The sequence below is a fragment of the Alligator sinensis genome, unplaced genomic scaffold (genome assembly GCF_000455745.1).
Source record: "Alligator sinensis unplaced genomic scaffold, ASM45574v1 scaffold1097_1, whole genome shotgun sequence".
NCBI lineage: Eukaryota > Metazoa > Chordata > Crocodylia > Alligatoridae > Alligator > Alligator sinensis.
In genome coordinates, this window is record NW_005841950.1 from 3,438,350 (window position 1) to 3,460,389 (window position 22,040).

General features: G+C 48.9%; 1 protein-coding gene across 1 annotated transcript in view; it reads right to left on the reverse strand.

Annotated features, from left to right (window-relative positions):
* Positions 1–7,456: 7,456 nt before the first annotated feature.
* PML (promyelocytic leukemia) overlaps positions 7,457–22,040 on the reverse strand; it is a 19,269-nt gene continuing 4,685 nt past the window's right edge. Inside the window, exons 3-8 of the mRNA XM_006020332.3 lie at positions 19,491–20,071; positions 18,525–18,586; positions 16,029–16,112; positions 14,614–14,884; positions 12,030–12,082; positions 7,457–7,974 (exon numbers count right to left, since the gene is read on the reverse strand). Coding sequence (XP_006020394.3) covers positions 7,906–7,974; positions 12,030–12,082; positions 14,614–14,884; positions 16,029–16,112; positions 18,525–18,586; positions 19,491–20,071 — 1,120 coding nt within the window. The 3' untranslated portion in view covers positions 7,457–7,905. The remainder of the gene's footprint in view (positions 7,975–12,029; positions 12,083–14,613; positions 14,885–16,028; positions 16,113–18,524; positions 18,587–19,490; positions 20,072–22,040) is intronic.

A 22,040-nucleotide genomic window follows, 5' to 3' on the forward strand; every position in this document is an offset into this window, starting at 1 on the left:
TCTCTCTCACATCCTGCCTGACTTTTTTCTTCACTTTCATGTTGAAGGGCACCGTCATGCTGGCCCCAAGGCTGTTGTTGGATGCGACTCCAGGCCCAGACCCGGTGCTTTCAGAAGTGAGTTGGGGGTGGGGGGAGGGAAGGGGAGCTCAGGCTACCTGCTAGTGCTCTGGAGAACTGGAAATGAAAATCAGAGAGAACACACCAAGTCCTCATATGTGCTGAGCAAGAGTTTGGTCACCGCTATTAGTGGAGGCCAATCAGAGCCCACTGCATCCACTGGTGTGCCACAGCTGTAGAGCAGGATGCAAGTTGACACGGCCATGATGCCTTGATAAGATGGCCACAGCTGACCCTTCTTACAAAAGGATCCCAGAGTTTATGGTGTAGTCAGCCTACAGCAAACCACTCCTTGCAGTTCCTATCAAGAAAGGGAAGAAGGACTGTGGATACTAGCCACAACCAGGAACCCCTGGGGTCTAATCCAGGTTCTGATGTGGGCTTGGTTAAACAGCAAGGGCTGTTGTGGGCTTGGTTTGCCTCCTTGTGCCTCACTTCTCCCACCTGCACACTTGGCGTGATGATAACCATACCAAGTTCTTATCTACAACCCTCCATCTGTAGTTCTCAAAGCAGGAAGCAAAAATGTCACTCTTTTACACACAGTAGGAACTGTAGTATGGATAGGGTGACCATGTGTCCCGGTTTAGCTGGGGAAGTCCTGGATTTCAGAGGCTGGTCCTGGCTGTCTGTTGAGAATTATAATGGGTGCCCTGGAAACACAGGGGTGCAGTCTGGCTGGGAGTTGGAGCGGTGCTGCTTGCCCGGCATGTAACCCTGCCCCCACCAATTTGTGAGAGAGCCACAGCGGTGGCGGGTCAGTGTCCTGGATTTCCCAGATGGTGTCCTAGATTTCCAGATTTCCCACATGGTTAGCCTAAGCATGGAGTGGTGAAATAACTTGTTTGAGGTCACCCACCAGGCAAATTTCCTCTGGCCTCCAAGTCCAAGTATAATGCTTGGTCCACTCAAGCATGGTGTCTGTCTAGCTTCCAGGGCTTTGGGGAGGCAGACATAGGTACTGTTTGCCCAGCTATATGCAGTTGACAAATACAGAGCATTGCTGTTGAAGAGGGGGGCTGCCGGTGGCCAGTTGGGGTGGTGGTAGTACTGAATGGTTCTTGGTGGGGTCTTTGGGTCTCCTACAAGGCCAGAATCCTCCTGCCAAGTCTAAGCCACCTCACAGGAAATTGTGGTTTCTGCTTCAGCAATCGGTAATCATTGAGTGAGCATTTCACCAGTGAGGCTACATGAACCCCTTGCCTGGCAGGAAGTACAAGTGGCTTTACATAAACGCTCAGTTATTGCACCTGTTTCCCCTACCCAACGGGCTACATTTCCTCTGTGTGCTTGCCCATTGTCAGCAAGAAAAACAGCTCAGCAAAATGGTCTTCCTATATAACAGCTGTTTAATGTCAGCCAAGTGCTTGTGTAGGTAGGTTTCAGATAGAGCTAGGCCCAAGATGAAATGTTCTGAGTTAAAGATTTCAAAAGCACTTGTGTGATTTAGGAGCATACACCCTGTTTGCATCTGAGTCTTTGGCCAAGTTTCACTGAAAGTCGTTAGGAATGAGGTTCTTTCATTCTTGCAAAGACTCAGCTCCTCAAGGCTGTTGAGAGCCCCAAATACCATTTGGCATGCCAACCCCAAGTATCCAACTCAGTTTTGGAAACAGAATGTAGATGTTGAGGTTTTCCAGGGCTTTGAAAATGCTGCCCGTGATCTGGATTCTGATCTGAGTCCAAACTCACCTCAAACTTTGGGATGGATGGTTGAAATGGTAAGTTCCCAGCTTGGACTGCTGCGATTGGGTGCAGCAACCTTGTGCTGGCACAGAAAGATTTAAGGGGGACCTGAGGGCTATTTTCACCACATTCGGCACACCTGGAGATGGTGAGTGGCTTGTTTAAGGGGGACATGCCAAAGAGAACATGCAGAAAAGTGAGTGGAAGGGGGTTTATTTGAAAAGAAGATGGAGAAAGCCTTCTAGGAGAGAAGATGGAAGGAGGAACCAAATGTGGATGAGAGGTCCATCATTATTTTGGACGTGAGACACTCCTAGCTTGCTACCTTTCTTTTAATCCTTGTGAAGAATAATGTTGCCCTGAGAGGGGTGAATGTTGAAGGAATCTGGCTGGGTGGCCAAGTCCCAAAGGCAGAAGTCTGGTGAGACCACCCAGAAGACATTACTGCCTGGAAAGGTAAGCTTATCACAGCATCCCTCTCACAGCCAAAAACCCTGCTGCTGCTAACTAGGTGCAAAGGAGTTAAGGGGAGGGAGATGAATGATCTCCCCTTGGTATCATTCACCAGACGAATGATACCAAGTAATTGTAGTGTAAAAGTGATGCGGACTGTTATAAGCCAGAAGTTATGTGAGGCAAGGATTTCATAGTTTAATAGTTGGTAGGGTTGGAAAGGACCTAAGCAGATCATCAAGTCTGACCCCCTGCCATGGGCAGGAAAGGATGCTGGGGTCAAATGACCCCAGCTAGGTGGCTGTCTAGCCTCCTTTTCAAGACCCCCAGGGTAGGAGCGAGCACCACTTCCATTGGAAGTTGGTTCCAGATCCTAGCCGCCCTGACTGTGAAGTGGCACCTCCTGATATCTAGCCTGAATCTACTCTCAGTCAACATATGGCCATTGTTCTTTGTTAAGCCTAGTAGTGCTCGGGGGAACAAGGACTCTCTCGATGCCTGCTGGTCCCCCTTGACTAGTTTGTAAATGGCCACCAGATCCCCTCTCAGCCTTCTCTTGTGGAGGCTGAACAGGTTCAGGTCCCGCAGCCTGTCCTGGTTGGGCCTCCCCTGCTGCCCCCTGATCATGTGGGTGGCCCTCCTCTGGACCCTCTCCATGCTGTCCACATCCCTCCTGAAGTGCAGCACCCAGAACTGGATGCAGTACTCCAACTGCAGCCTGACCAGTGTCGCATAGAGGGGGAGGATCACCTCCTTGGACCTACTTGAGATGCATCTGTGGATGCATGACAAGGTACGGTTGGCCTTCCTGACCGTGTCCCCACACTGTCGGCCCATGTTCATCTTGGCATCAATAGCGACACCAAGATCCTTTTCTGCCTCCGTGCTGATGAGAAAGGAGTTCCCCTGCCTGTAGGTCTGCTGCTCGTTCTTCCAACCCAGGTGCAGCACCTTGCACTTGTCCGTATTGAAACCCATCCTATTCTCATCTGCCCGCTGTAACCTGTCCAGATCTAGTTGTATGTAGCCTGTCCCTCTCTTCTAGCATGCCCACTTCTCCCCACATCTTAGTGTCATCTGCAAACTTGAACAAGGTGCTTTTCACCCCCTCCTTCTAGTTGCCGATGAAGATATTGAACAGTGCAGGCCCTGGGACCGAGCCCTGGGGCACCCCACTGCCCACATCCCTCCAGGTTGAAAATTTCCCGTCCACCACCACTCTCTGGGTGCGGCCCTCCAGTCAGTTAGGGACCCATCTGATTGTGTAGGCATCAACACCACAGTTGCCTAATTTTTTAATGAGAATGGGGTGAGAGACAGTGTCGAAGGCCTTCCTAAAGTCTAAAAAGGCTATGTCCACCGCAACACCTGCGTCCAAGACTTTTGTGACCTGGTCATAGAAGGCCACCAAGTTGGTCTGACAGGACCTGCCTCTAATGAACCCATGTTGATTGACCCTAAGCATAATCTCCCCTGCTGGCCCCTCGCAGATGTGCTCCTGGATAATTTTCTCAAGGAGCTTCCTCAGGACCGAGGTAAGACTAATGGGCCTATAGTTTCCTGGGTCCTCTTTCCTCCCTTTTTTTGAAAATGGGGACCACATTGGCCCTTTTCCAGCCTTCTGGCACCATGCCAGAGCACCACGAGTGCTTGACCTCTGCTAATTCCCTCAGCATTCTGGGGTGGAGATCATCAGGACCTGCCGATTTGAACACGTCTAGTCCCTCCAGACGTTCCCTGACTCGGTCCTCACTGACCCTAGGCCTGGTTGCGCCTCCCCTGGGTCCATCCGGGGTCCCAGTGTGGGGGATGTCCCTGTCCCTGCTCAGAAAAATGGAAGCAAAGAATCTGTTAAAGAGATTAGCTTTGTCGTCTGGTGCTACCACCAGATTACCAAGCATGTCCTGCAGAGGCCCCACATTACTTGGTACCTTCTTTTTACCCTCTATGTATTTAAAAAAGGATTTCTTGTTATCTTTGATCCGGGTCGCTAGTCCCAGATCTTGTTATCTTTGATCCGGGTCGCTAGTCCCAGATCCTGTTATCTTTGATCCGGGTCGCTAGTCCCAGTTAATTTCTTAGGATGATATTTATTATTGGATCAACTACAGTTTGGAAAAAGTTTGACAAGCCTTTGAATGCAAGACATTTTTCACCAGGTCTTTGACACCTGACAAAGAATTCCAAAGCTTGTCTGACTTTATCCCAATTACACTGTTGGTCCAATAAAAAATATCATCCTGAGAAATTGTTGCCTCTCACCAAGTGATTAATAATATGAACCTCATGAAGGCAAAAGCGGTTATTTCTGGGTACAGAATTCACAGCATTTGATGTCTTTGTCACCAGCCAGTCCTCTAGAGGTATTGATTCTAGGGCTCCAATTTTCAGTGCTCATGTTTGTAACAGACTGTGGGGTTTGTTGTAATATTTCTGTGTTAACTGTGTACGTATTTTTATAAAGTTTCATAGCTGAGCTTACCTAGAACACAGGGAAAGAAGGCTAATAGTAACCTTGCTAAGTGCCAGGGTTGCCTGCATGTGGGATGAGACAGGGAAAGACGGATTTGTAGCATCCCCAGCCTTGAATAATTTTGTTGGAATATCAGCAAAGGTGAAATGTCCCATACCCAGGAGGCTGGAGGTGGGGGTGGGAGGAATATGAGCATAGTCATGGAGAGGGGAGTATGAACTAAAGGTTGTCAGCTCCTTGCTAGGGGAGTGGGTCTCAGAGCCTGGGAAGACTGAAAAAGGAACAGCTGATCTAGATCCTAGCTTGCACCTTCACCTCTTTCTTTGTTTCTGCCCCTCAGTGATTGTCTATAATAGGGATAAGGCAGATAATTCTGGAGATAATTTTATGAAAACAGCAGAAGTTATGTTATCTAACTTAGGGTCTGAAAAGCATAATGTGGTGAAGGGTATTCTTAGCTATGTCCATTATGACAATGGGTTCAGATTAGTGATATTCAGAATAGTTGCAAAAGGAGCCAAAGGATTTTTCAGCATGTGTCGTTTGATGAAAGCAGGTGAGGGGTGGGTCCCTGAATACAGACTCTGACCTGGAAGGGTACTCCATACAGTAAAGACAGATGCAGAGTAGCAATAAAGAAAGATGCAGAGGGAACCCCATACAGTAAAGAAAGATTCAGAGTACTGAAACACCCCGTATGTTCACTGCATTGAATGGACACGAGCCTTAATTCATCCTCACACCACCTATGGAAGAGAAGAGAGGGTATGTGACCACCTCCAGGTCAGGAAACAGAGACTGAAAGGTGAAGCAAATTCATAGCAGAGCCAGGAGAGTTTGCATGTGACCCCATGGTCATTTTATGTGGCCTCCAAAAGAATATGCCAGCAGGTGTGAGGACTCCCTAGGAAGAAACAGCATTAGAAGCAGAAGTGATGTAAGCACCTTGACCTTTTTAGCACCGGTTCCTTGACCGGATTGGATTTAGGTCGTTCTTAGCTTCAGTCCATCCCAGGAAGGCAGAGATGGCAAAGGATGAGAAAGGAAGCATTCCCTTTTTTATTTTGGAAATATTTTTATTGGAAATTAATGAACATCATATATTCCTGCATGATTATCCCATACAAAAATGCCATTTTACATCTGCCACTCTCCCATCTCATCCCCTCAGCCTTCCCCTATAAAAATGGTTCTTCTCAACCCATCTATTTAATATTGGCAGGAGATGAACTTAGAAATAAAAGCTGGTGTAGTTCCCAAAATCAGCCATGAATCCTTTCCCAGTCTTGTATGGAATCTTATCTGCACCCCTGCTATTATAATTCCTGCAAATTAAAGAGATAAAATGTGGTCCTTTGCTTTAAAGAGAAGCCTTGTTGTCATAGGTTCTACATAATTGCTGGTGCTGGTTTAAAAAGTTACAAAGAAACTTATATTTCTAAGGATAATATGTCCAAGGGTCTGTTCCAACGCTTCTCAAAGTCAATGGAAAGACTCCTGCTGACCCCCACTTCAGATTACATGGGTGCAGACACACACCAGGATTACTGTAATGTAATTTATCTTGAATTTTAGTCCATAGTAAATTTATTCCATAGTAAAGAGCAAACACACAACTACCTCCCTAAACCTGTCTGCCCACAGTAGGGGCTATAATGGCTTGCATTGAGCAAAGGGTTGTCCCAAGTTTAAATAGACTAGACACACAACAGGTATACTCCATGTTTTTTTAGAGTAAGGAGAGGAATGACGTAGATTAGTGTAAGGCTCGGTGTCATTTGTCCGCTCTACTTTTATTTACTATAGAGTAAAGCCTCTTTACTATGTAGTGAATATGGTGTGTGTCTGCACCCCAAATTTAGCTTATTTCATTTCAAACATCCTTAAATTGGTTAATTTAAGGGCATACAAGGCCATTTCTGCTACCAATTTTATCTTTGAAATATGCTGTAGTCTTCTCCTGGGGGAACATCTACAGTAAATTCAGTGGGTGTCTGACACTGAAAGCCTTATGGAAATCTCTGTAGATCAGGGGGAGGCAAAATACAGCCCATGGGCTGGATCTGGCCCACCAGGCCATTCTATCTGGCCTGCGGAGCCCCTAAAATATTTAGAAAATGAATATTTATCTGCTCCTGGCTGCTTGTCAAAGATGACAGGAGCCAGGGGCAGTAGGACCCAGGGGAAGCCGGCAGCAGAACCCAGCATCTCAGCAGCAAGAGGCTTCTAGCCTGGGGCCCTAGGGCTGTTCCCACCTCCCTCCACCAGAGAGGGAAATTCAGATAAGGGCGGTGGGGAGGCAGGAGAGGACCATGGGCAATTGTCCCAGGCCTTGGGGCTGGGCTGGGCCAGCTCCTGCTGAGTCATGTGGTCGCGGCCATGCAGCCAGGAACCATATGGTGCTGAAGCATGGTGGCTGTGGGCAGGAAAGTTGTAAAAGCAGTAGCAGGCAGGGGAGGTGGGGTGGGGGGCAGTGGCAGAGAGTGGGTGTGCAGGAGCACAGTGACAGTTAGGAGCACAGGACCTGCACCAGTGTCCTGGGGCCAGGGCCAGCAGGAGTGTGGGGCTGGACTGGCAGGGGCTCTATGGAGCTGGGCTGGGCTGTGCCAGCAGGGACACCCACACCCCATACACCCAGACTTCCCCACAAACCTATACCCACCTCCCCATGCCCCCCCCAATATACAAGAGCTAGACTTCATTTTAAGCTATTGTGCAATCACCTTTATGTGCACTATACAAATACATGTAAATCAGGACAAAAATATATTTTTAAATCAAATTAATGACTGTCATAGATGTTCAATTTTTAGAACATAACTTGGTATTTTTCTGGTTCCAAGATGGCACAACCCCTTGCTGAAATCAGTACTTCCGGGGGCAAAGGGACGGACTCCTGGTGGCAAAGGTTAGGCGTTAGGGGGTGGGACTGCCAGTTACAAGATGGCAGCAGGGGCGGGGCCCCTGTCAAGGGGCGGAGTTACCCATGTGGCCCTTGACAGCTTGTCAAAACTTGGTAAGTGGCCCTCCAGCCAAAATAACTGCCTGCCCCTGCTGTAGATGTAACAACTTTAACTCAGATGTTTTATCAGTTTCTTGACAGGAAGCTACTGAGTCTGCTGACGCAGCAGAAGTGTTATGTTCGTTCAACAGGAGATGCTTGTCTGTTGGTGATTATGGGCTCTTTTTATTCTCCAATGACCAGGCGGTATGAGTAACAAGGCTGTTATAGTCAGAGGTGTCCTTAAAAATGAGTAAGAAAAAAGGAAATGTCTAAAATACACGTGCAAATCTCCCAGCTTCAAATAATCGTAACTTCAAACTGTCTGCAGGGTTTGCCTTCAAACGAATCCTGTGGGGGCATTTTTAAGTCTGAGAGCTAAGGAATGCAGCAAGTTTGAAGTTCCTGGCTTTAGCTCCTCTCTCACGTCTGTTGGTACAGCTCAAGAGTGCACTGAAATCAGTTCAATTTTATACCTGTGTAATATTAAAGGAAAGGAAAGAATAAGTGGACCAGCTCACTTGAATCAGACTGAATGAGCGGAGGACAAAATTTCAGATTGCAGTGAACAGGGACTAATGTATTTCCCCCACATTTTCCAAAATACCTGAGCTGCTCAAGTGCATTTTCTCGCATGATCAATCTCTGACCCAAGAACAAAAATCCCAGCCTGAATTTGCCTGTGTAAATCACAATCAACAGAAACCACCAGTTAGAAATCAAGTTTGCAGAAAATAGATACTACCAGTAACCACAGCAATGCATGGCTTTATGGCAACTTGATGCTGAAATACACTTGACAGCTGCTATTTATGTGAAGCTTAAAGAACCTAACTGAGGATCATGCATGCCAGATACTTTCTACTACTTAAGTGTTATATTAGCACCACTGAGAAATAATTTTAGTGGTACGATTTGATGGGAACGCTGTAACAAGGGGCACGGGCTACAAGAAAAATTCCATTTGGGGGGCACCAGAGGGAGTCATTCTTGCCTGGCTGGATATGATTGTATTTTCATTTGAGGCTAGGATTAGGGCCAAGCTCCACAAGGTGCCCTGCCTGGCTTTGTGAGGGAGCTGGGTTCCTAATCCCTCCTGCTCTCTCTGGAAAGCCCAAGCAAGATGCAATGTTTGGATACGACTCTGGAGCTGAGGCTTTGTTTGGGAGCTGGGCTGAGTGTTGCTTGCAGACCAGGGCAAGACAGCACCAACAAAGGAGGCAATTAATCCCCCAGGGTGGGGAACGTTTGTACAGATTGATCTGAAAGGGCCCTTTCAGAAGTGCCACCTGCCAAGCTTTGTTTGGTTGTGGGGTGTAGGATGAATCTGAAAAGGACTTGTGGGCAAACCATTGGTAAGAAAAAAAAGACTGAAACAGCTGCAGACATTAATGAAACCATAGGTGCAGGTTCTCCACTTCCTCAGGTAGTCAGACATGCATGACATGAACAGGCCCTGCAACAATGCAGTCCCTCCATATCATGCCTTGCATAGCTGTGAGCAACTACATAAGGTGCAGTGGAGAATTGGGCACCTTTCGCCACGATGGCTGGAGGAAGGCCCGTGAGCTGGGAGAACTGAAAGGTTTGCTGACAACCTGTGCTGCCCCACAGAACGAGGAGGATGACTAGATCCTTAGTAACAAGGGGTTGCTGGCAAAGACCCGGCACAGTCATCACAAATGTGGGGCCTTTCCGTCATGAAGCTACATGATAGATGTTATGTGCATGACCTGATGTGGCTGAGGAGGGGAAGACGACAGGGGGCTACATTTATATTTCAAAGTAAAATCTGTAAGGGGCAAGAGACTGGAATACCTAAGAAGAGACAAGCAAGGTTCTTTGGGTAGATGTATTATCTTTTATCTTTTATTAGACTAACCGAGTAGTTGGAAAAAAGTTCTTGGCAAGCTTTTGGGCGCAGTCACCCTCCGTCAGGCATAGAGGCAAGAGACAGAGATGATGAATGCGCGAGTCTCCTGAGAGACATGGGATACACGTGGGATGCAAGGAGAAGAGTAGGGGGGACTGCGGGTGCTCGACCTGTGGGGGGGTGCTCGACACGTGGTGGGACTGCGGGTGCTCGACCACCTGGGTGACAGCGATCGTCGCCTGCTGGAATTCACCATCTGGTGCAAGGTGGCGAAGGCCTACAGCAAGGCATCAGCCCTGGACTTTAGGAGGGTGGATTTCAATGAGGTAAGGAGAATAATCGGGGAGACACTGAGGTCCCGGGGGGGAATTGGGTGTCCAAGAAGAGTGGTCGTTCCTTAAGGAGACGATCCTCCAAGCCCAAAGGAGGTAATCCCTACACAGATCAAAGGGGGCAAGAGGGCACAAAGGCTGAAGACTCTGGAAGGTAGAGTACTTGCTGATTGTAGTACCACACAGACTTGAATGGTTGAGCTCTGCTCAGTTGATAGGATTCGGAATTAATTTTGCTGATTTGGTCTGAGACACCACAATTCAAAGAAAAGAAAAATCCCTCCAGAAAGACTTTCTGAATACCTGGCTACAAGAAGACACTCTACCCTCAGGATTACCTAAGATCTCTGCAAGGCTTTCTGTTGTCTCTTTGGCTTATTAAGTTGCATTTTAAGTTAGCCTAAGTTGTGTGTGCTGTCACTGGGTCTTACTGGGTTGTGCCTTAGCTTTGGTGGAGTTCTTCAATTGTTCTTTGTTGCATACTGGAAGTTGCAAAGTGCTGTGCTCAATAAATGCTCTCTTCAGTGAACGGACTATTCTTGTTCAAGCATTTATGAATTCAGTACCACTGCCTAAAGTCTAATATTAAGTCTGGTAGCAGGGTGAGAAGGGAATCTGCACTGCTCATCCTATACTTATAGTCAATGAAGAGGACGTGTCTGAGAGGTGAGGGCACCTGGGGCCAAACGTTTCTTTGGGTGCCTCCATTGGCTTTGGTGGGGTTATACCACTACCTGGCATTTGTTACACTGAGCAAAGAAGTCATGAAAACTGGTCCTCGGCATGTAGTCTGCTTGTGACTGGCCCCTACCTGAGCTCAGCCTTCTTGAGGTCTAACTTGGTGGGGCAGGGGCACGATGGATTCAGTTGAAAGGGGAATTGGACTGGGGTTCTCTGGTACCTTGTCGCTGGGCACAGGGGTGAAGTTCCTTGGCTGGTCACGTAGTCTGACTTTCAACACAACAGCACTTTGTGGCCTTTAATTCTATGCAATAAATTTTGGCCCCAGTTGAGTCCATGGCTTTATAGCACCTGTAGCACCTGTAACTGTTATCTAGCACCATCGCCACAGGGTTTTATAAGGGAGGTCAGGGTCACTAGACTCAGTCTCTGGCATTGTGTTTGGGCTGGCTGCACCCTGCTTGCCTGTCACGATGTAGTGAACAGCCCTCTACTCTGTGCCCACCTGAGAGAGGCTTTCTGAGAGCATACCAGGCTCTTACATAGCGCTTTTCTCCATAGAGCTTAGGCGCTGTGCAAAGGAGGTTGGTATCCTTATCCACACGCTGAGGTGTGGGAGGTGAAGTGGCTTGCCCACAGCCACCCAGCAGGCTGCTGGAGGTTAAACCCGGGGCTTTGGGGTCTTAGTCCAGTGCCCTAGTCACTGCCTCAGAAACTGCCCTCCCAAGCACCTCATGCCATCAGCTATGGGGTGTCACACACTCGAAAAGGAGAAGGTGTGGCTATATCACATCTTTCCCTCGGAGGGAAAATCCACAATCAACTTTGTTTTAGCAGGGCTCTTATCCAGTCAGGTAGAAGCTGAGGACCTGTCTTTGCTACTGCTACAGGCAAGAGCCACCCGCCCCCCAACTGTGATGCAGCATAAACTGCCATAATGACTGAAAGAAAAGAGAGGGCAGATGATGAGGCATCTGGCCAGATAGGCTTAAGGGAAAGATCCCAGCAGATTCCTGTAGCTGATATCTGAGCATGAAATCCAGGGAGAGGAATCAATAGATAAAGCCTTGGAATCCATGTTAGTGTTTGGAAGAGGGTCTGGCATGCCTGACAGCTGCTGTCTAACTAAAGGTGTCTGGAAATGCACATAGATGCTGGATGAATATGAAGCATCAGGATGCACCAAAACTTCAGTGCATTACCTTAGAGCCCTCGCTGAACTAAGCAGGGAGAACAATCATGCTCAATGCAGCACCGGAGAGGTGGAAGAGACCTATCCAACTATGCCTGCCTTGGCATTTGTTACACTGACTGCACAAGAGTTGGTTGATGTTCACTACCTCTATTTGTCTGGCTCATTTTGGCACCACAAGCCTGCTCACCGAGGAGGGCGGACTGCCACTACACTCACCACTGTGTCGTCATCAGTGTCTTCAGAGCTGCTTATGATGATGCTGGCTGCTTCTGCCAAAAAAGAAGAGAGATTCAAGCGCCCATCTGAACAGATGCAGTGTATGACAGTCACCAAGGCCTTGTAAAGGGAGTGCAGGAGGACAGGCAGAAAAAAACTGGCAAAGCGCTTAGGTACCTCCCTGCCCACCCAGCACTTAGCAGTGGGAGAGGATCACTCTGACAGTCGAGGCCTGTGTATTGCCCTAGAGCAGGGGTACTCAACCTCTGGCCTGCGGGTCGAATGCGGCCTGCAGTGCCTTGGAGTGACCTGTGGGGCTCCCCTGGGGTTGGGAAATGTGGCATTGGGGGAGCAGTAGCAGTTAATACTGCCACCCCTCCCCACAGCCAAAATGCCAAGGCCTGCATGGTGGGTCAGAGCTGCGCCACTACCCTCTCCCTACACAGCCAAATCAGGGCCAGGCCATGCCCCATTCCTTCTGTGCAGATGGTTCTGGGCTAACCCATGCCCCCTTTCTCCCCTCCCACGAATCTGGACTACACCCTTTCCCCACACAGCTACACTGAGACAAAGCTGCCCCCTGCCCCACGCTGCACAGCCAGATGGGGACCTGCTGCACCTGCCCCAGGTGCTGGATTGGGTCCATTGACTGGATTCAGCCTATGGAGGGACCGGGCATTTCCCATCCAGTCTTTTGGAGATAAAGGTTGAGCACCACTGCCCTAGAGCTCCCTACAGCACCAAGAACTTTCCCAGAGAGGCAATTTCCTGTATTGCCATGCATGCTGACTTTCATGTGCAGCCTGAGCAGAGCCCCTTTCTAGCCCCTGTGCTGATCTCCAAGGTCCCAATCTGCCAGGAGATATCAGGGAAACATGTCAGACAGCCTGGGAGTTTCCATCTCCCATTGGATTGCCTTCCTCACTCCTAGTTATACTCCTGAGACCTCCCTCTTGGAAGAACATGGTTCAGGTGTGTCGTGGAATTGCCATCTAGGTGGACTGTGCACATTTAGACCCTCCTGTCTTCATGCCAATCAACACTTTCCACTCCTTTACTTTCAGTTGCTGTTCTCTGAACATCTCCTAGTTCATCTATAGTTGGGGCTGTGCTTAGTCTATCTGTGGTTTTAACCAGAAAAATCTGGACTCTTAAATGTTGTTGGCAGACCAGTGATGCTTGACTTGGGATCCTGATTTCTTGGGAAAAGAGATCAGATTGGGGAGCGGGGTTGGGTCTTTTCTTTATGGCCAGATGGGAGAGGGCTCCTAAACTCCAGGAAGGGGAAAGACAGCCAAAATTCTTCTCTTGTGATTTTGGATATGCTGTGAAGGAGCCAGTTGGCTTGCACTGGCTTGAAAAAAATCTCTTACGGAAACTTGTAGCAAGGTATTTGAATTTGCCCAGGCAAGCTCCTAACTTAATCTGATTATTTTTTATTTGGCTGCTCTGACTCCCTGGGAATGAACTTCTTTTGATTAGGGCATGAGATGTCTGGCCTGCACACATGCAAGGAGTTATTCCAAAAACCCTGCAGGTCGGTCAGATGATGTGACCCAATATCTGTACATGTGGTATACAGGTGTGCGTGTGTGTGGGTGTGTACAGACGCATCTCAGTCAACCTTGGCACTGAAATCTCTTCATAGAACTGCAAACCTGCCCTCCCCCATCTACATCCAAGGCTTGTTCTGCTCCTGCTGTGACTTTGCTGCAAGTCTTCCCAAGCTAAACCAGGAGCATGATCACATCACTGCCCTTCACCAGGTTCCCATGGGTTTCAGGATTCATTGTCTCTGTGATTCTCTGGATTCATAGAGCCTTGTGTATCATGTGCTTCCTGTCTTCCCTACTGCCTTGCTCTCTGAACCACTCATCATCTCCTCCCTCCTCCTGCCTCCTGGAAAAGGCCTCCTTCCTCTGACACTCTACCTTTGCCTTTGAAAATGCATCTCTTCTCCTTTGCCTCTGTCTTTCATCGAACCATAATCTTTAAGCGCATGAGCTGTCTCCTTCTGATGGAATCCTAGGGTTGAGATGGATCCAATCCATCCTCTGCCCAGAGGCATGGCTGCTGTATTCTAGCAGGCAATTTACTTGGATGCTTCTATACCCAACAAAGTTGAAGTGAATGATGGAAATTCTTGGGAGAATGCATTTTGAGTGTCCCCCAGAGCTCCTCTGCACAGCATCTGCCTGCGTGGTCCATTAAAGATCTTCAAAATCCATAGAGAGCCACACTAGACTAAATGAATCTTGAAACCCATGGGTATGTGTCACTAAAACTCAACATCTTGGGAAGGGCTGGTGGGCAAGTGGGATCTCCATTTGGAAAAAGACTCTTGCTGTTTGTTTTCTTAGATGTAAAGGGTTTGATTGCAGGAGGCCTGTGTCTGTGCTCTCCTTGTTCCACACTGCTAGAGTACTTTGGCATCACATGCTTACACAGTAGTCCAAGGCAGGGAGGAATGACGACTCCCAAAACAGGAACCTCAGTGGTGATGTCTTGTTGGCTGGACCAAGGATCTATGGTTTCAGAAATCCCTACAGCTCACCCTGTAACACTCCAGGTCATCCTGACCTACCTTGATCTCCTGGCTCTGAGTATGCATGTTCCGAGGAACTGGGGAAGCCATCTATTTTTGTTGTGCTTCTTTCTCTGCAGTTTCTCTTTAGGGTTGAGGAGCTAGGCCCCGGTGTGGGGTCCCTTTCTGGCAAATCTTGGTCAAGCTTCCTTGGCATTGACTCCAGCCACTTGTCCTCAGACTCCAACTTCAGTACCTTGGGAGAAGAGGTCTGACTATCCTTTTCAACCTGGTTTATTTTCCTCTTGCCTGGTGAGGTGATGGAGGGGACCTGGAGAGCAATGCAAACAAGTGATGGGGGAAGGAGTTCCTGCCCACAGAGCACTGTACTAATGTCTGATAGTGTCCAGGGGCTGTAGGTTAGGTTTGGGGCCTGTTAACACTCAGACCTTTGTTTTTTGGATTTTTTTCCAGTTCCTGGGCACCAGGGTAAAGCTATAAAGGGCTGGCTGTGACTAGCAGCTGCAGAACCCTTCCCACGCTATTCTCCAGCTACCAGAGATTTCCAGGTGTTGCCTACAGAGGGTGAGGGAGCAGAGAGATGCATGGAGGGAGTGAAGGTAACAATCTCTACCCTACCCCACAGGAGCTAGCAGTGCTGTCTGCGTGTGAAGGGCAAGAGAAGAGTAAACTGCACCTTTTAAAAAGACTTCCCCACCCAAGACAGACCCAAGGGAGCTGCTATGATGAATCTTGGTATCATCCCCTCCTGGGAGGTCTTGCTATAGCTGGGAAGTGTCCCCACTACCCACAACTCAAGGGTTGCCCAAAGGGTGGCCTGGCTTTGTGGACAGGATGCAGCCTGGACTGCAGAACAGCGCCAAGAGTCCAAGCTCTCCACAGCAGGGGCTGTCTCTCTCTTTGGTGTTTTACTCAGCATCTGCCCTTTGGGAAGGCCCTGAAGAGCCTGCCTCTGCTGGGGAGGGCATCCTCATTCTCCAGGCCTTTTCAGCCTCTTTGCTATGGCTCTTGGAGGGACCATGGAGCTGGGGCTTGGCTATATGGATGCTTGGCCTCTAGCAGTTTCTCTGTAGTTTCCCCTCGGGGTTGAGGAGCTAGGCCCCGGTGTGGAGTCCCAGTCTGGCAACACTGCTAGTTGGGTAGCATCCAAGTGACCCACAATCAAGACCAGGGCCCAAATGCACTGGGTGCTACTCATACAATTTATATGCTTGCTGGGGAAGTGAATTCTATCTGAGCAGGCAAAGCCCTGTAAATGGAGGGAGCAACCAAATAGCTGGTGTGAGCTAGTATGATTGGGCTTCACTGTGGGAACTTCACGCTACCTTTTGGTCCATTTGTACTGTAGGCTGATGGCCTCCTTCCTGCTAGTACAATGGGGGCAGGGCAGAGACAGGGAGGGTAAATGGTTAGATGGAGCAACAGAGAGGAGCAGCTTAAAACAGGAAACTCACCACTCCGGTCTGTGGCTCCCCGAGCGTGATGGTGAACAAAGGCAATGGGATTGCCTGCGTCCTGGGTTGGATGAATGCTTCTTCCTAGAAAGAGAGTAAAAAGTCTTGAAAACCAGTCCCCAGCATTCACTCTGCTTGTGACTGGTTCCTACCTGGGCTCAGCCTCCTTGAGGCCTAACCTGGTGGGGCAGTGGGGTGATAGATTCAGTTCAAAAGGGAATCGGACTGGGGTTCTCTGGCACCTTGTCGCTGGGCACAGGGGTGAAGTTCCTTGGCTGGTCACCTAGTTTGATTCTCAACACAACAGCGCTTTATGGCCTTTAATTCTATGCAGCAATAAATGGCAGGAATACATTTTGGTCCCAGTTGAACCCATGGCTTTATAGCACCTGTAGCATGTGTAACTGTTATCTAGCACCCCTCTCCACAGGGTTTTATAAGGGAGGTCAGGGTCACTAGACTCATTTTACAGTGGGAAAACAGTAATTGAGCTAAGAGGAAATGACTTCCCAATGTAGCTTAGCAGGCCAGCACCAGTAATTTGACTCGGCTCTTCTAAGTTCTAGTCCAGGGCTCTATTTATCAAACCATACAGCCTCCCATTTCTTTACAACACGCAGGGGGCAGGATTTTGCTGTATGAATAACCCATCTAATCATAGGGGTTGTTCTTAGTTGCTTCTGTAGCACCACAGTTAGGGCCCCAGTGCTTTGCAAAGCATGGAGCTAGCTGTGGCTTCCGTCCTAAGGTGGCTACAGTACCCTTAGAAGATATATCAGGTGAAATAGTGGCTGGTCAGTGAATGGGATTGGGTAAGAGGACTGTGTTGCAAGAAGCAAGGTGAAAGAGGGAAGGGGAAGTTTTTGGCAGGTGGGGAGGTTGTTCCATACGAAAATGGCAGCTTGAAAAGGAATGCCAAGGACTGCAGGACACAAAAGGAGCAGGATGATGAGAGAAGCATTGTGCTACTGTCCCAGATGTCTGCAGTTTTGTGTGCAGAACCTAGGGTGCCTGTACACATCACAGGGTTTAATCCTCATTACATTAAATAGGTTTATAAAATTTAAACTTGTTTATTTTGGAGCATCGCATCAGAGTTTGCGTGTACTAGGTTTTTGAACGAATTAAGCCTGGTCCCTGGCTGGCACTGCAGGAGAGCGGGACAGTCCTGTGCTGCCCACCTCCACCCCATAAATCATGTGGGTGGCCTGAGTGTGCAAGCAGCCTGAAACAACATCTCTGAGAGGTCTAAACTGTGGCATTTATCTCAGTGGGATATTAACTCTGAAACCTACTAATGATATATTGACTGTAAGTATCCTACATGATCCCCTGCTGAGCAGAGCCCAAAAGAAGCAGCTTGGTAATGGAGTAAAGGTCTAGTGAGGAGTGTTTGAGATACATATATCTTGTTCATCTCCCTCTGCCTTCGGAGAGATATAAAGATCTCTCTCTCTCTTTCAAACACTCCTCACTAGACCTTAACTCCATTACCAACCTGCTTCATATATATAGCACATGTGCCATTACTTTTTATTATTCTTTCTTGGTCCCTACATAGGAAGAGACTAGGACTCAGGGGAAGGCAGAAGCAGAGCCATGTGAGGCGCTGAACTGGAAGTCAGTGGACCGATCCCATGGAGGGGAATCACAAAGAACAAGAAAGAAACTGGCAGGGGAAGGAGTGAAGGTTACTGAAGGCAGAGGGGAATGTGCAAGATAAAGAAAGGGGAGTAGCTGGAGAACTAGTGGGTCTGTGCAGGCAAGGGACCCCCCTGCAATCATTTACATTGGTGTCAAGCAGGAGCTCGGCCCCTAAGCAGAGTTAAGAGGGTTTCATACCTACCAGGGATTACTGCCAGGGGCAGGGCAGTGGAGAATCCTACCCACCTGGGCTGTAGCACAGTGCACTGAAGTGCCCAATGGCCCACTCACCTCCCTGCTATCACCAGGTAGGACACACATGCCCATCCAGGCAAGACCAGGTGCCCTGTGAGCTCCCTGCTCCCATCAGCATTCCTCACCTTGTGTTGGATCTGTGCACTTGACCACTGCGCCGCGCAGCATCAGCCCCATAATTACACCCAGCACCTGACTTGACAGATCCTTCCCCCCAGAGCTGGCCTTAGGGGCGGGCAACATGGGCAACTGCTTAGTGCGTGTCTGTGTGTAAGGGGGGTGCCACAAATGCATACATGCACACAGCAGCACAGTGCCCCCATCCTGCTCCGGACGATCCCCACCCTAGGCAGGAGGAGCCCAGCCCACCACCCACTTCCAGCTGCTGCTCAGGCGTAGCCAGGCAGGGCAGGGCAGTACAGGTGGCCCCGCCTTCCCACCAGACTGTGCCCCCATGCCCCTGCCTCTGCTTGCAACAGTGCTGCTGACCTGGTGGGGGGTACATCAAAATACAAGTTTGTCCAGGAAGCCATTTTCCTTCAGACTGGCTCTTCCCCCCAACCCTTTTGATGGGCCACCAACTGGAAAGACTCTCACCGTGTTGTGAGCAGCAGACATCTCTGTAGCTACAGCAGCCTGGGCATCACAGGAGGCAGCATCTGCAAAGGAGCAGAGGCACTGAGCTTGGGGGCTATTCTCAGATGCAGCCAGGAAAACCCTACCTGGTTGACGCCATCAGATTCTCTCCAAGCCATGCAAGGAGCCTGGCTGGGCAGTGACCAAGAGAGAGACCTGGCTTGTTTTCATTCTGATTATTACTCAGCCAAAACCCTGGCTGTTGGGCTTGGAAGGAGCCAAAGGGGTTTAGATGCCTGCTGAAGGAATCCAGCAAGCCAAACAACATCCATGAGCCTCAGATGTCATTACAGTGCAGATCTACAGGGGGAGGGGAGAAATAGGCTCAGGGTAGCATGGCCAGTGTGCCAAACTGATCCCTGGTAGAACTGATATCAGTGGTGAATCTGTCCTCCAGACTTCTGCCAGATCACAGAGGCTGCCTCTACACTGTGATGGCAGGGAGTTCAGTCTTATCATCCCACCTACCTACTTTGCATACCTCAGTTCCTATGAGGACTTGCTGCGGGGTCCCTCTGGCCCCAGGCACAAGGCCTGGCTTTCCAGTAGGTTGGAAGGTCTCAAGAGTGTTTTCGTCACCTCACTTCCATGGAGCAGGAGTGGGTGCGTGGGGCTTATTGCCTTGGCCGTGACACCAAGCTCTCTGCTGCTGTGATGTAGACACCCCCAGTGTGGTCCCCTGAGCTGCAGTGACTCAGGACTGGGCTCACCTCAAGAAGGTAGCTCTGGGTCTTCCAAGACGCACAAGGTCTGCTCAGCCTTCTAGGTGTATTAATTAGTCATTACCACGGCACAGCAAGAGTTCCAATGAGAGAGCCCTGTACTGTCTATCAGACATTGCATCAGGTCTTTTTGCCCCTGCCTGGCCCTACGCAACTGTCTAACCTAGCAGTAGCCATATGGGTCGGGTCTGAGGAAGCTGCTTACCTCGTTTCCCCGTCACTTGTTCAACCAGGGCCTGGAGTTCAGCTTTGCATTCAGAGAAGTCTCCAACCTGGATCTTGATTGCTGTTGTCAGGGGTGGCTGCTTCTGTAGCTCCTCCAGGGACTTCTTGATGAAGGGGTGCATGTCCATCACCTCCTGGTCTGATGCATAGAGGTGCATCTTCTCCACCAGCTGCTGGCCAGCCTCCATCTTCATGAGCATGGCTTTCATGTGCTGCACCTTCCCCTTCAGGTCCTGGTGCCCCTCATGGTGCTGCTTCTCTGCCCTCTTCAACAGCTCCTCCCCCTTATCACGGATCAGCTTGACCATCTCCTCTACCTTCTCAAGGATCAGCTCCTGGGTTTCCTTCCACACCTGGTCCATTTGGTCGGCTTTGCTCTGGAGACTGTTGTAGGCACTTTCATAGCAGTTCTTCTTTTGCTTCAGCTCTTCACTCATGCTCATCAACTCTTCCTGCCTCCGCTGGATCTCCTTCTCGATATCACAGTAAAGCTTTGTGTGTTCATTATCCAGAAGTGCACAGGAGCAGCAAAGAGGTCTGTTGCAACCTTGGCAGTAGATGCTAATACAAACATGGCACAATTTAGGTCAGCAGGACCGGTGGTATCCTTTTCATAGTTTCATAGTTGTTAGGGGCCTGAAGGGACCTTACAGATCATTGGGCCCAGTCCCCCTGCACTTGGCCAGGAAAGACTGCTAACATCAGATGACCCCAGCAAGATGGGTGTCAAGATGCTTTTTGAAGATCACCAGGGTAGATAACTGTACTGCCTCTGGGGGGAGCCTGTTCCAAACCCTGGGCCCTTGACTTGTAAAGTTTTTCCTTATGTCTAGTGTGAAGCAATTCTCAAGCAGTTTGTGCCCATTACTTCTTGTCCTCCCCTGGGGGGTCTTGGTGAACAGATGCTCTCCCAGGCCTTGATGTATGCCCTTGATATACTTATAGGCCGCCACCAAATCACCTCTGAGTCTTCTCTTCTCCAGGCTAAACAGTTCCACAGTCTCTCCTCATATGACCTGGTCTCTAGGCCTCTACTAATGCACTTGTCCCTCCTTTGGACTCTCTCGAGCTTCTCCACATCATTTTGCTCTACATCCAGTGGCTAGGGCTACCTATTGTGGTGGGGCATGGTTCCCATGACCTGCTAGTGAAAACACCCAGCTCCTATCCACCCATGTTTTAACTCTGGTTCATTTATGCCCTTGCTTGAAGTTAATGATATACCCACATGCAAATAATAAGTCAGACGGAGAGAATCTCCAGTGCCTGCTCCATGCATGCTTCCGATCCGCTGTAATCCCACTAGATCCTAATCTGAGTTTCATTGGTGCAACTGAGATTAGAATCCAACCCAGGGGGTGCGTCTACACGTGATGCTATGTCACTGTAACAATGCACTACAGCGAATTAGCATCCATGGGTGTCTACACATTACCAGCAGCTACTTCATCATAGTGGTGCACTCCCCGATTATAGCGCACCACTATGACAAAGTAGCTGCTAAAAATAACTGTGCGCTACGCATCCGATGTAGTACAGGTGGTTACTGTGCCATGCTTTAGCACTTCCAAAAGGAAGTACTAAAGCATGGAACAGTAACAACGTTGCTGTAGGGCAATGTGTACGTGTGTCCAGGATGAGTCTGAGTATTTCTCTGTTGTCTGGGATGCAAACGCACAAACCCTGAGTCATCGTAGCAAATGTGAGTCATGCAGCCAGGAATGTTGGATTTTAGCTCTTTTTGCCTGGTCTTGTTTCTTTTGTTGCCCGTAACTTTTCAATTTGAAGGCATCTTGCTGAATTCTGTACCTAAGACCACCTATGATGCTACAGGCCACAGAAGAAACAGGGTTGGTGAAAGGGAAGATGCATAAACCCACTAGACATTGTAGCAGAAAGCCCCCTTTTCCTCTTGCCTGCATTTGCTCTCCCCTCTTTGGATATGTTTCTCTTTTTCTACCTTTTCTTCCTTCCTCTCTCTTTCACTTTAAGATAAGGAATTGTGTTTTAAAATTTGTATGTGTGCGTTTTGTATCTCCTCTTGTAGTTTGGTATTTTTATCTATTTGTGTGCCATGGCATTTGTAGCTTATATTTTATACTCCTCACCTTTCAACTCAATGTGTTTTAGTTTCATAAGTAAGTTATACATTGTAACAATGTTAACAAGGGCAGGAATCAAACTGCCCTTGCCTGTATCAGGCTGGCCCTGGAGTGAATCAGTGATTGAATGTGTAACACTGTAGCAGCAGACAGCAATTAACACCTGGGACACTGCAGAGCAACCAAGGGAAGAATTCAATAGAAGACAATGTAACAACCGGGAAATCTCTAAACCTCACTGATCAAGGGCTAGAAGCCCTGGCCTGAGTTAATCAACACCAGGGACCAACTTTTGGGCTGAATATCTCCAGATCGACCACTCCCAGAGCCCTATTCAAAATTCATCAACGGACTCCCAAACCTGCACGTACATGCGGACGACCCCTGGGGCTGACAGATGCCGTCCAGTAGCCACTGGGGGGGGGGGA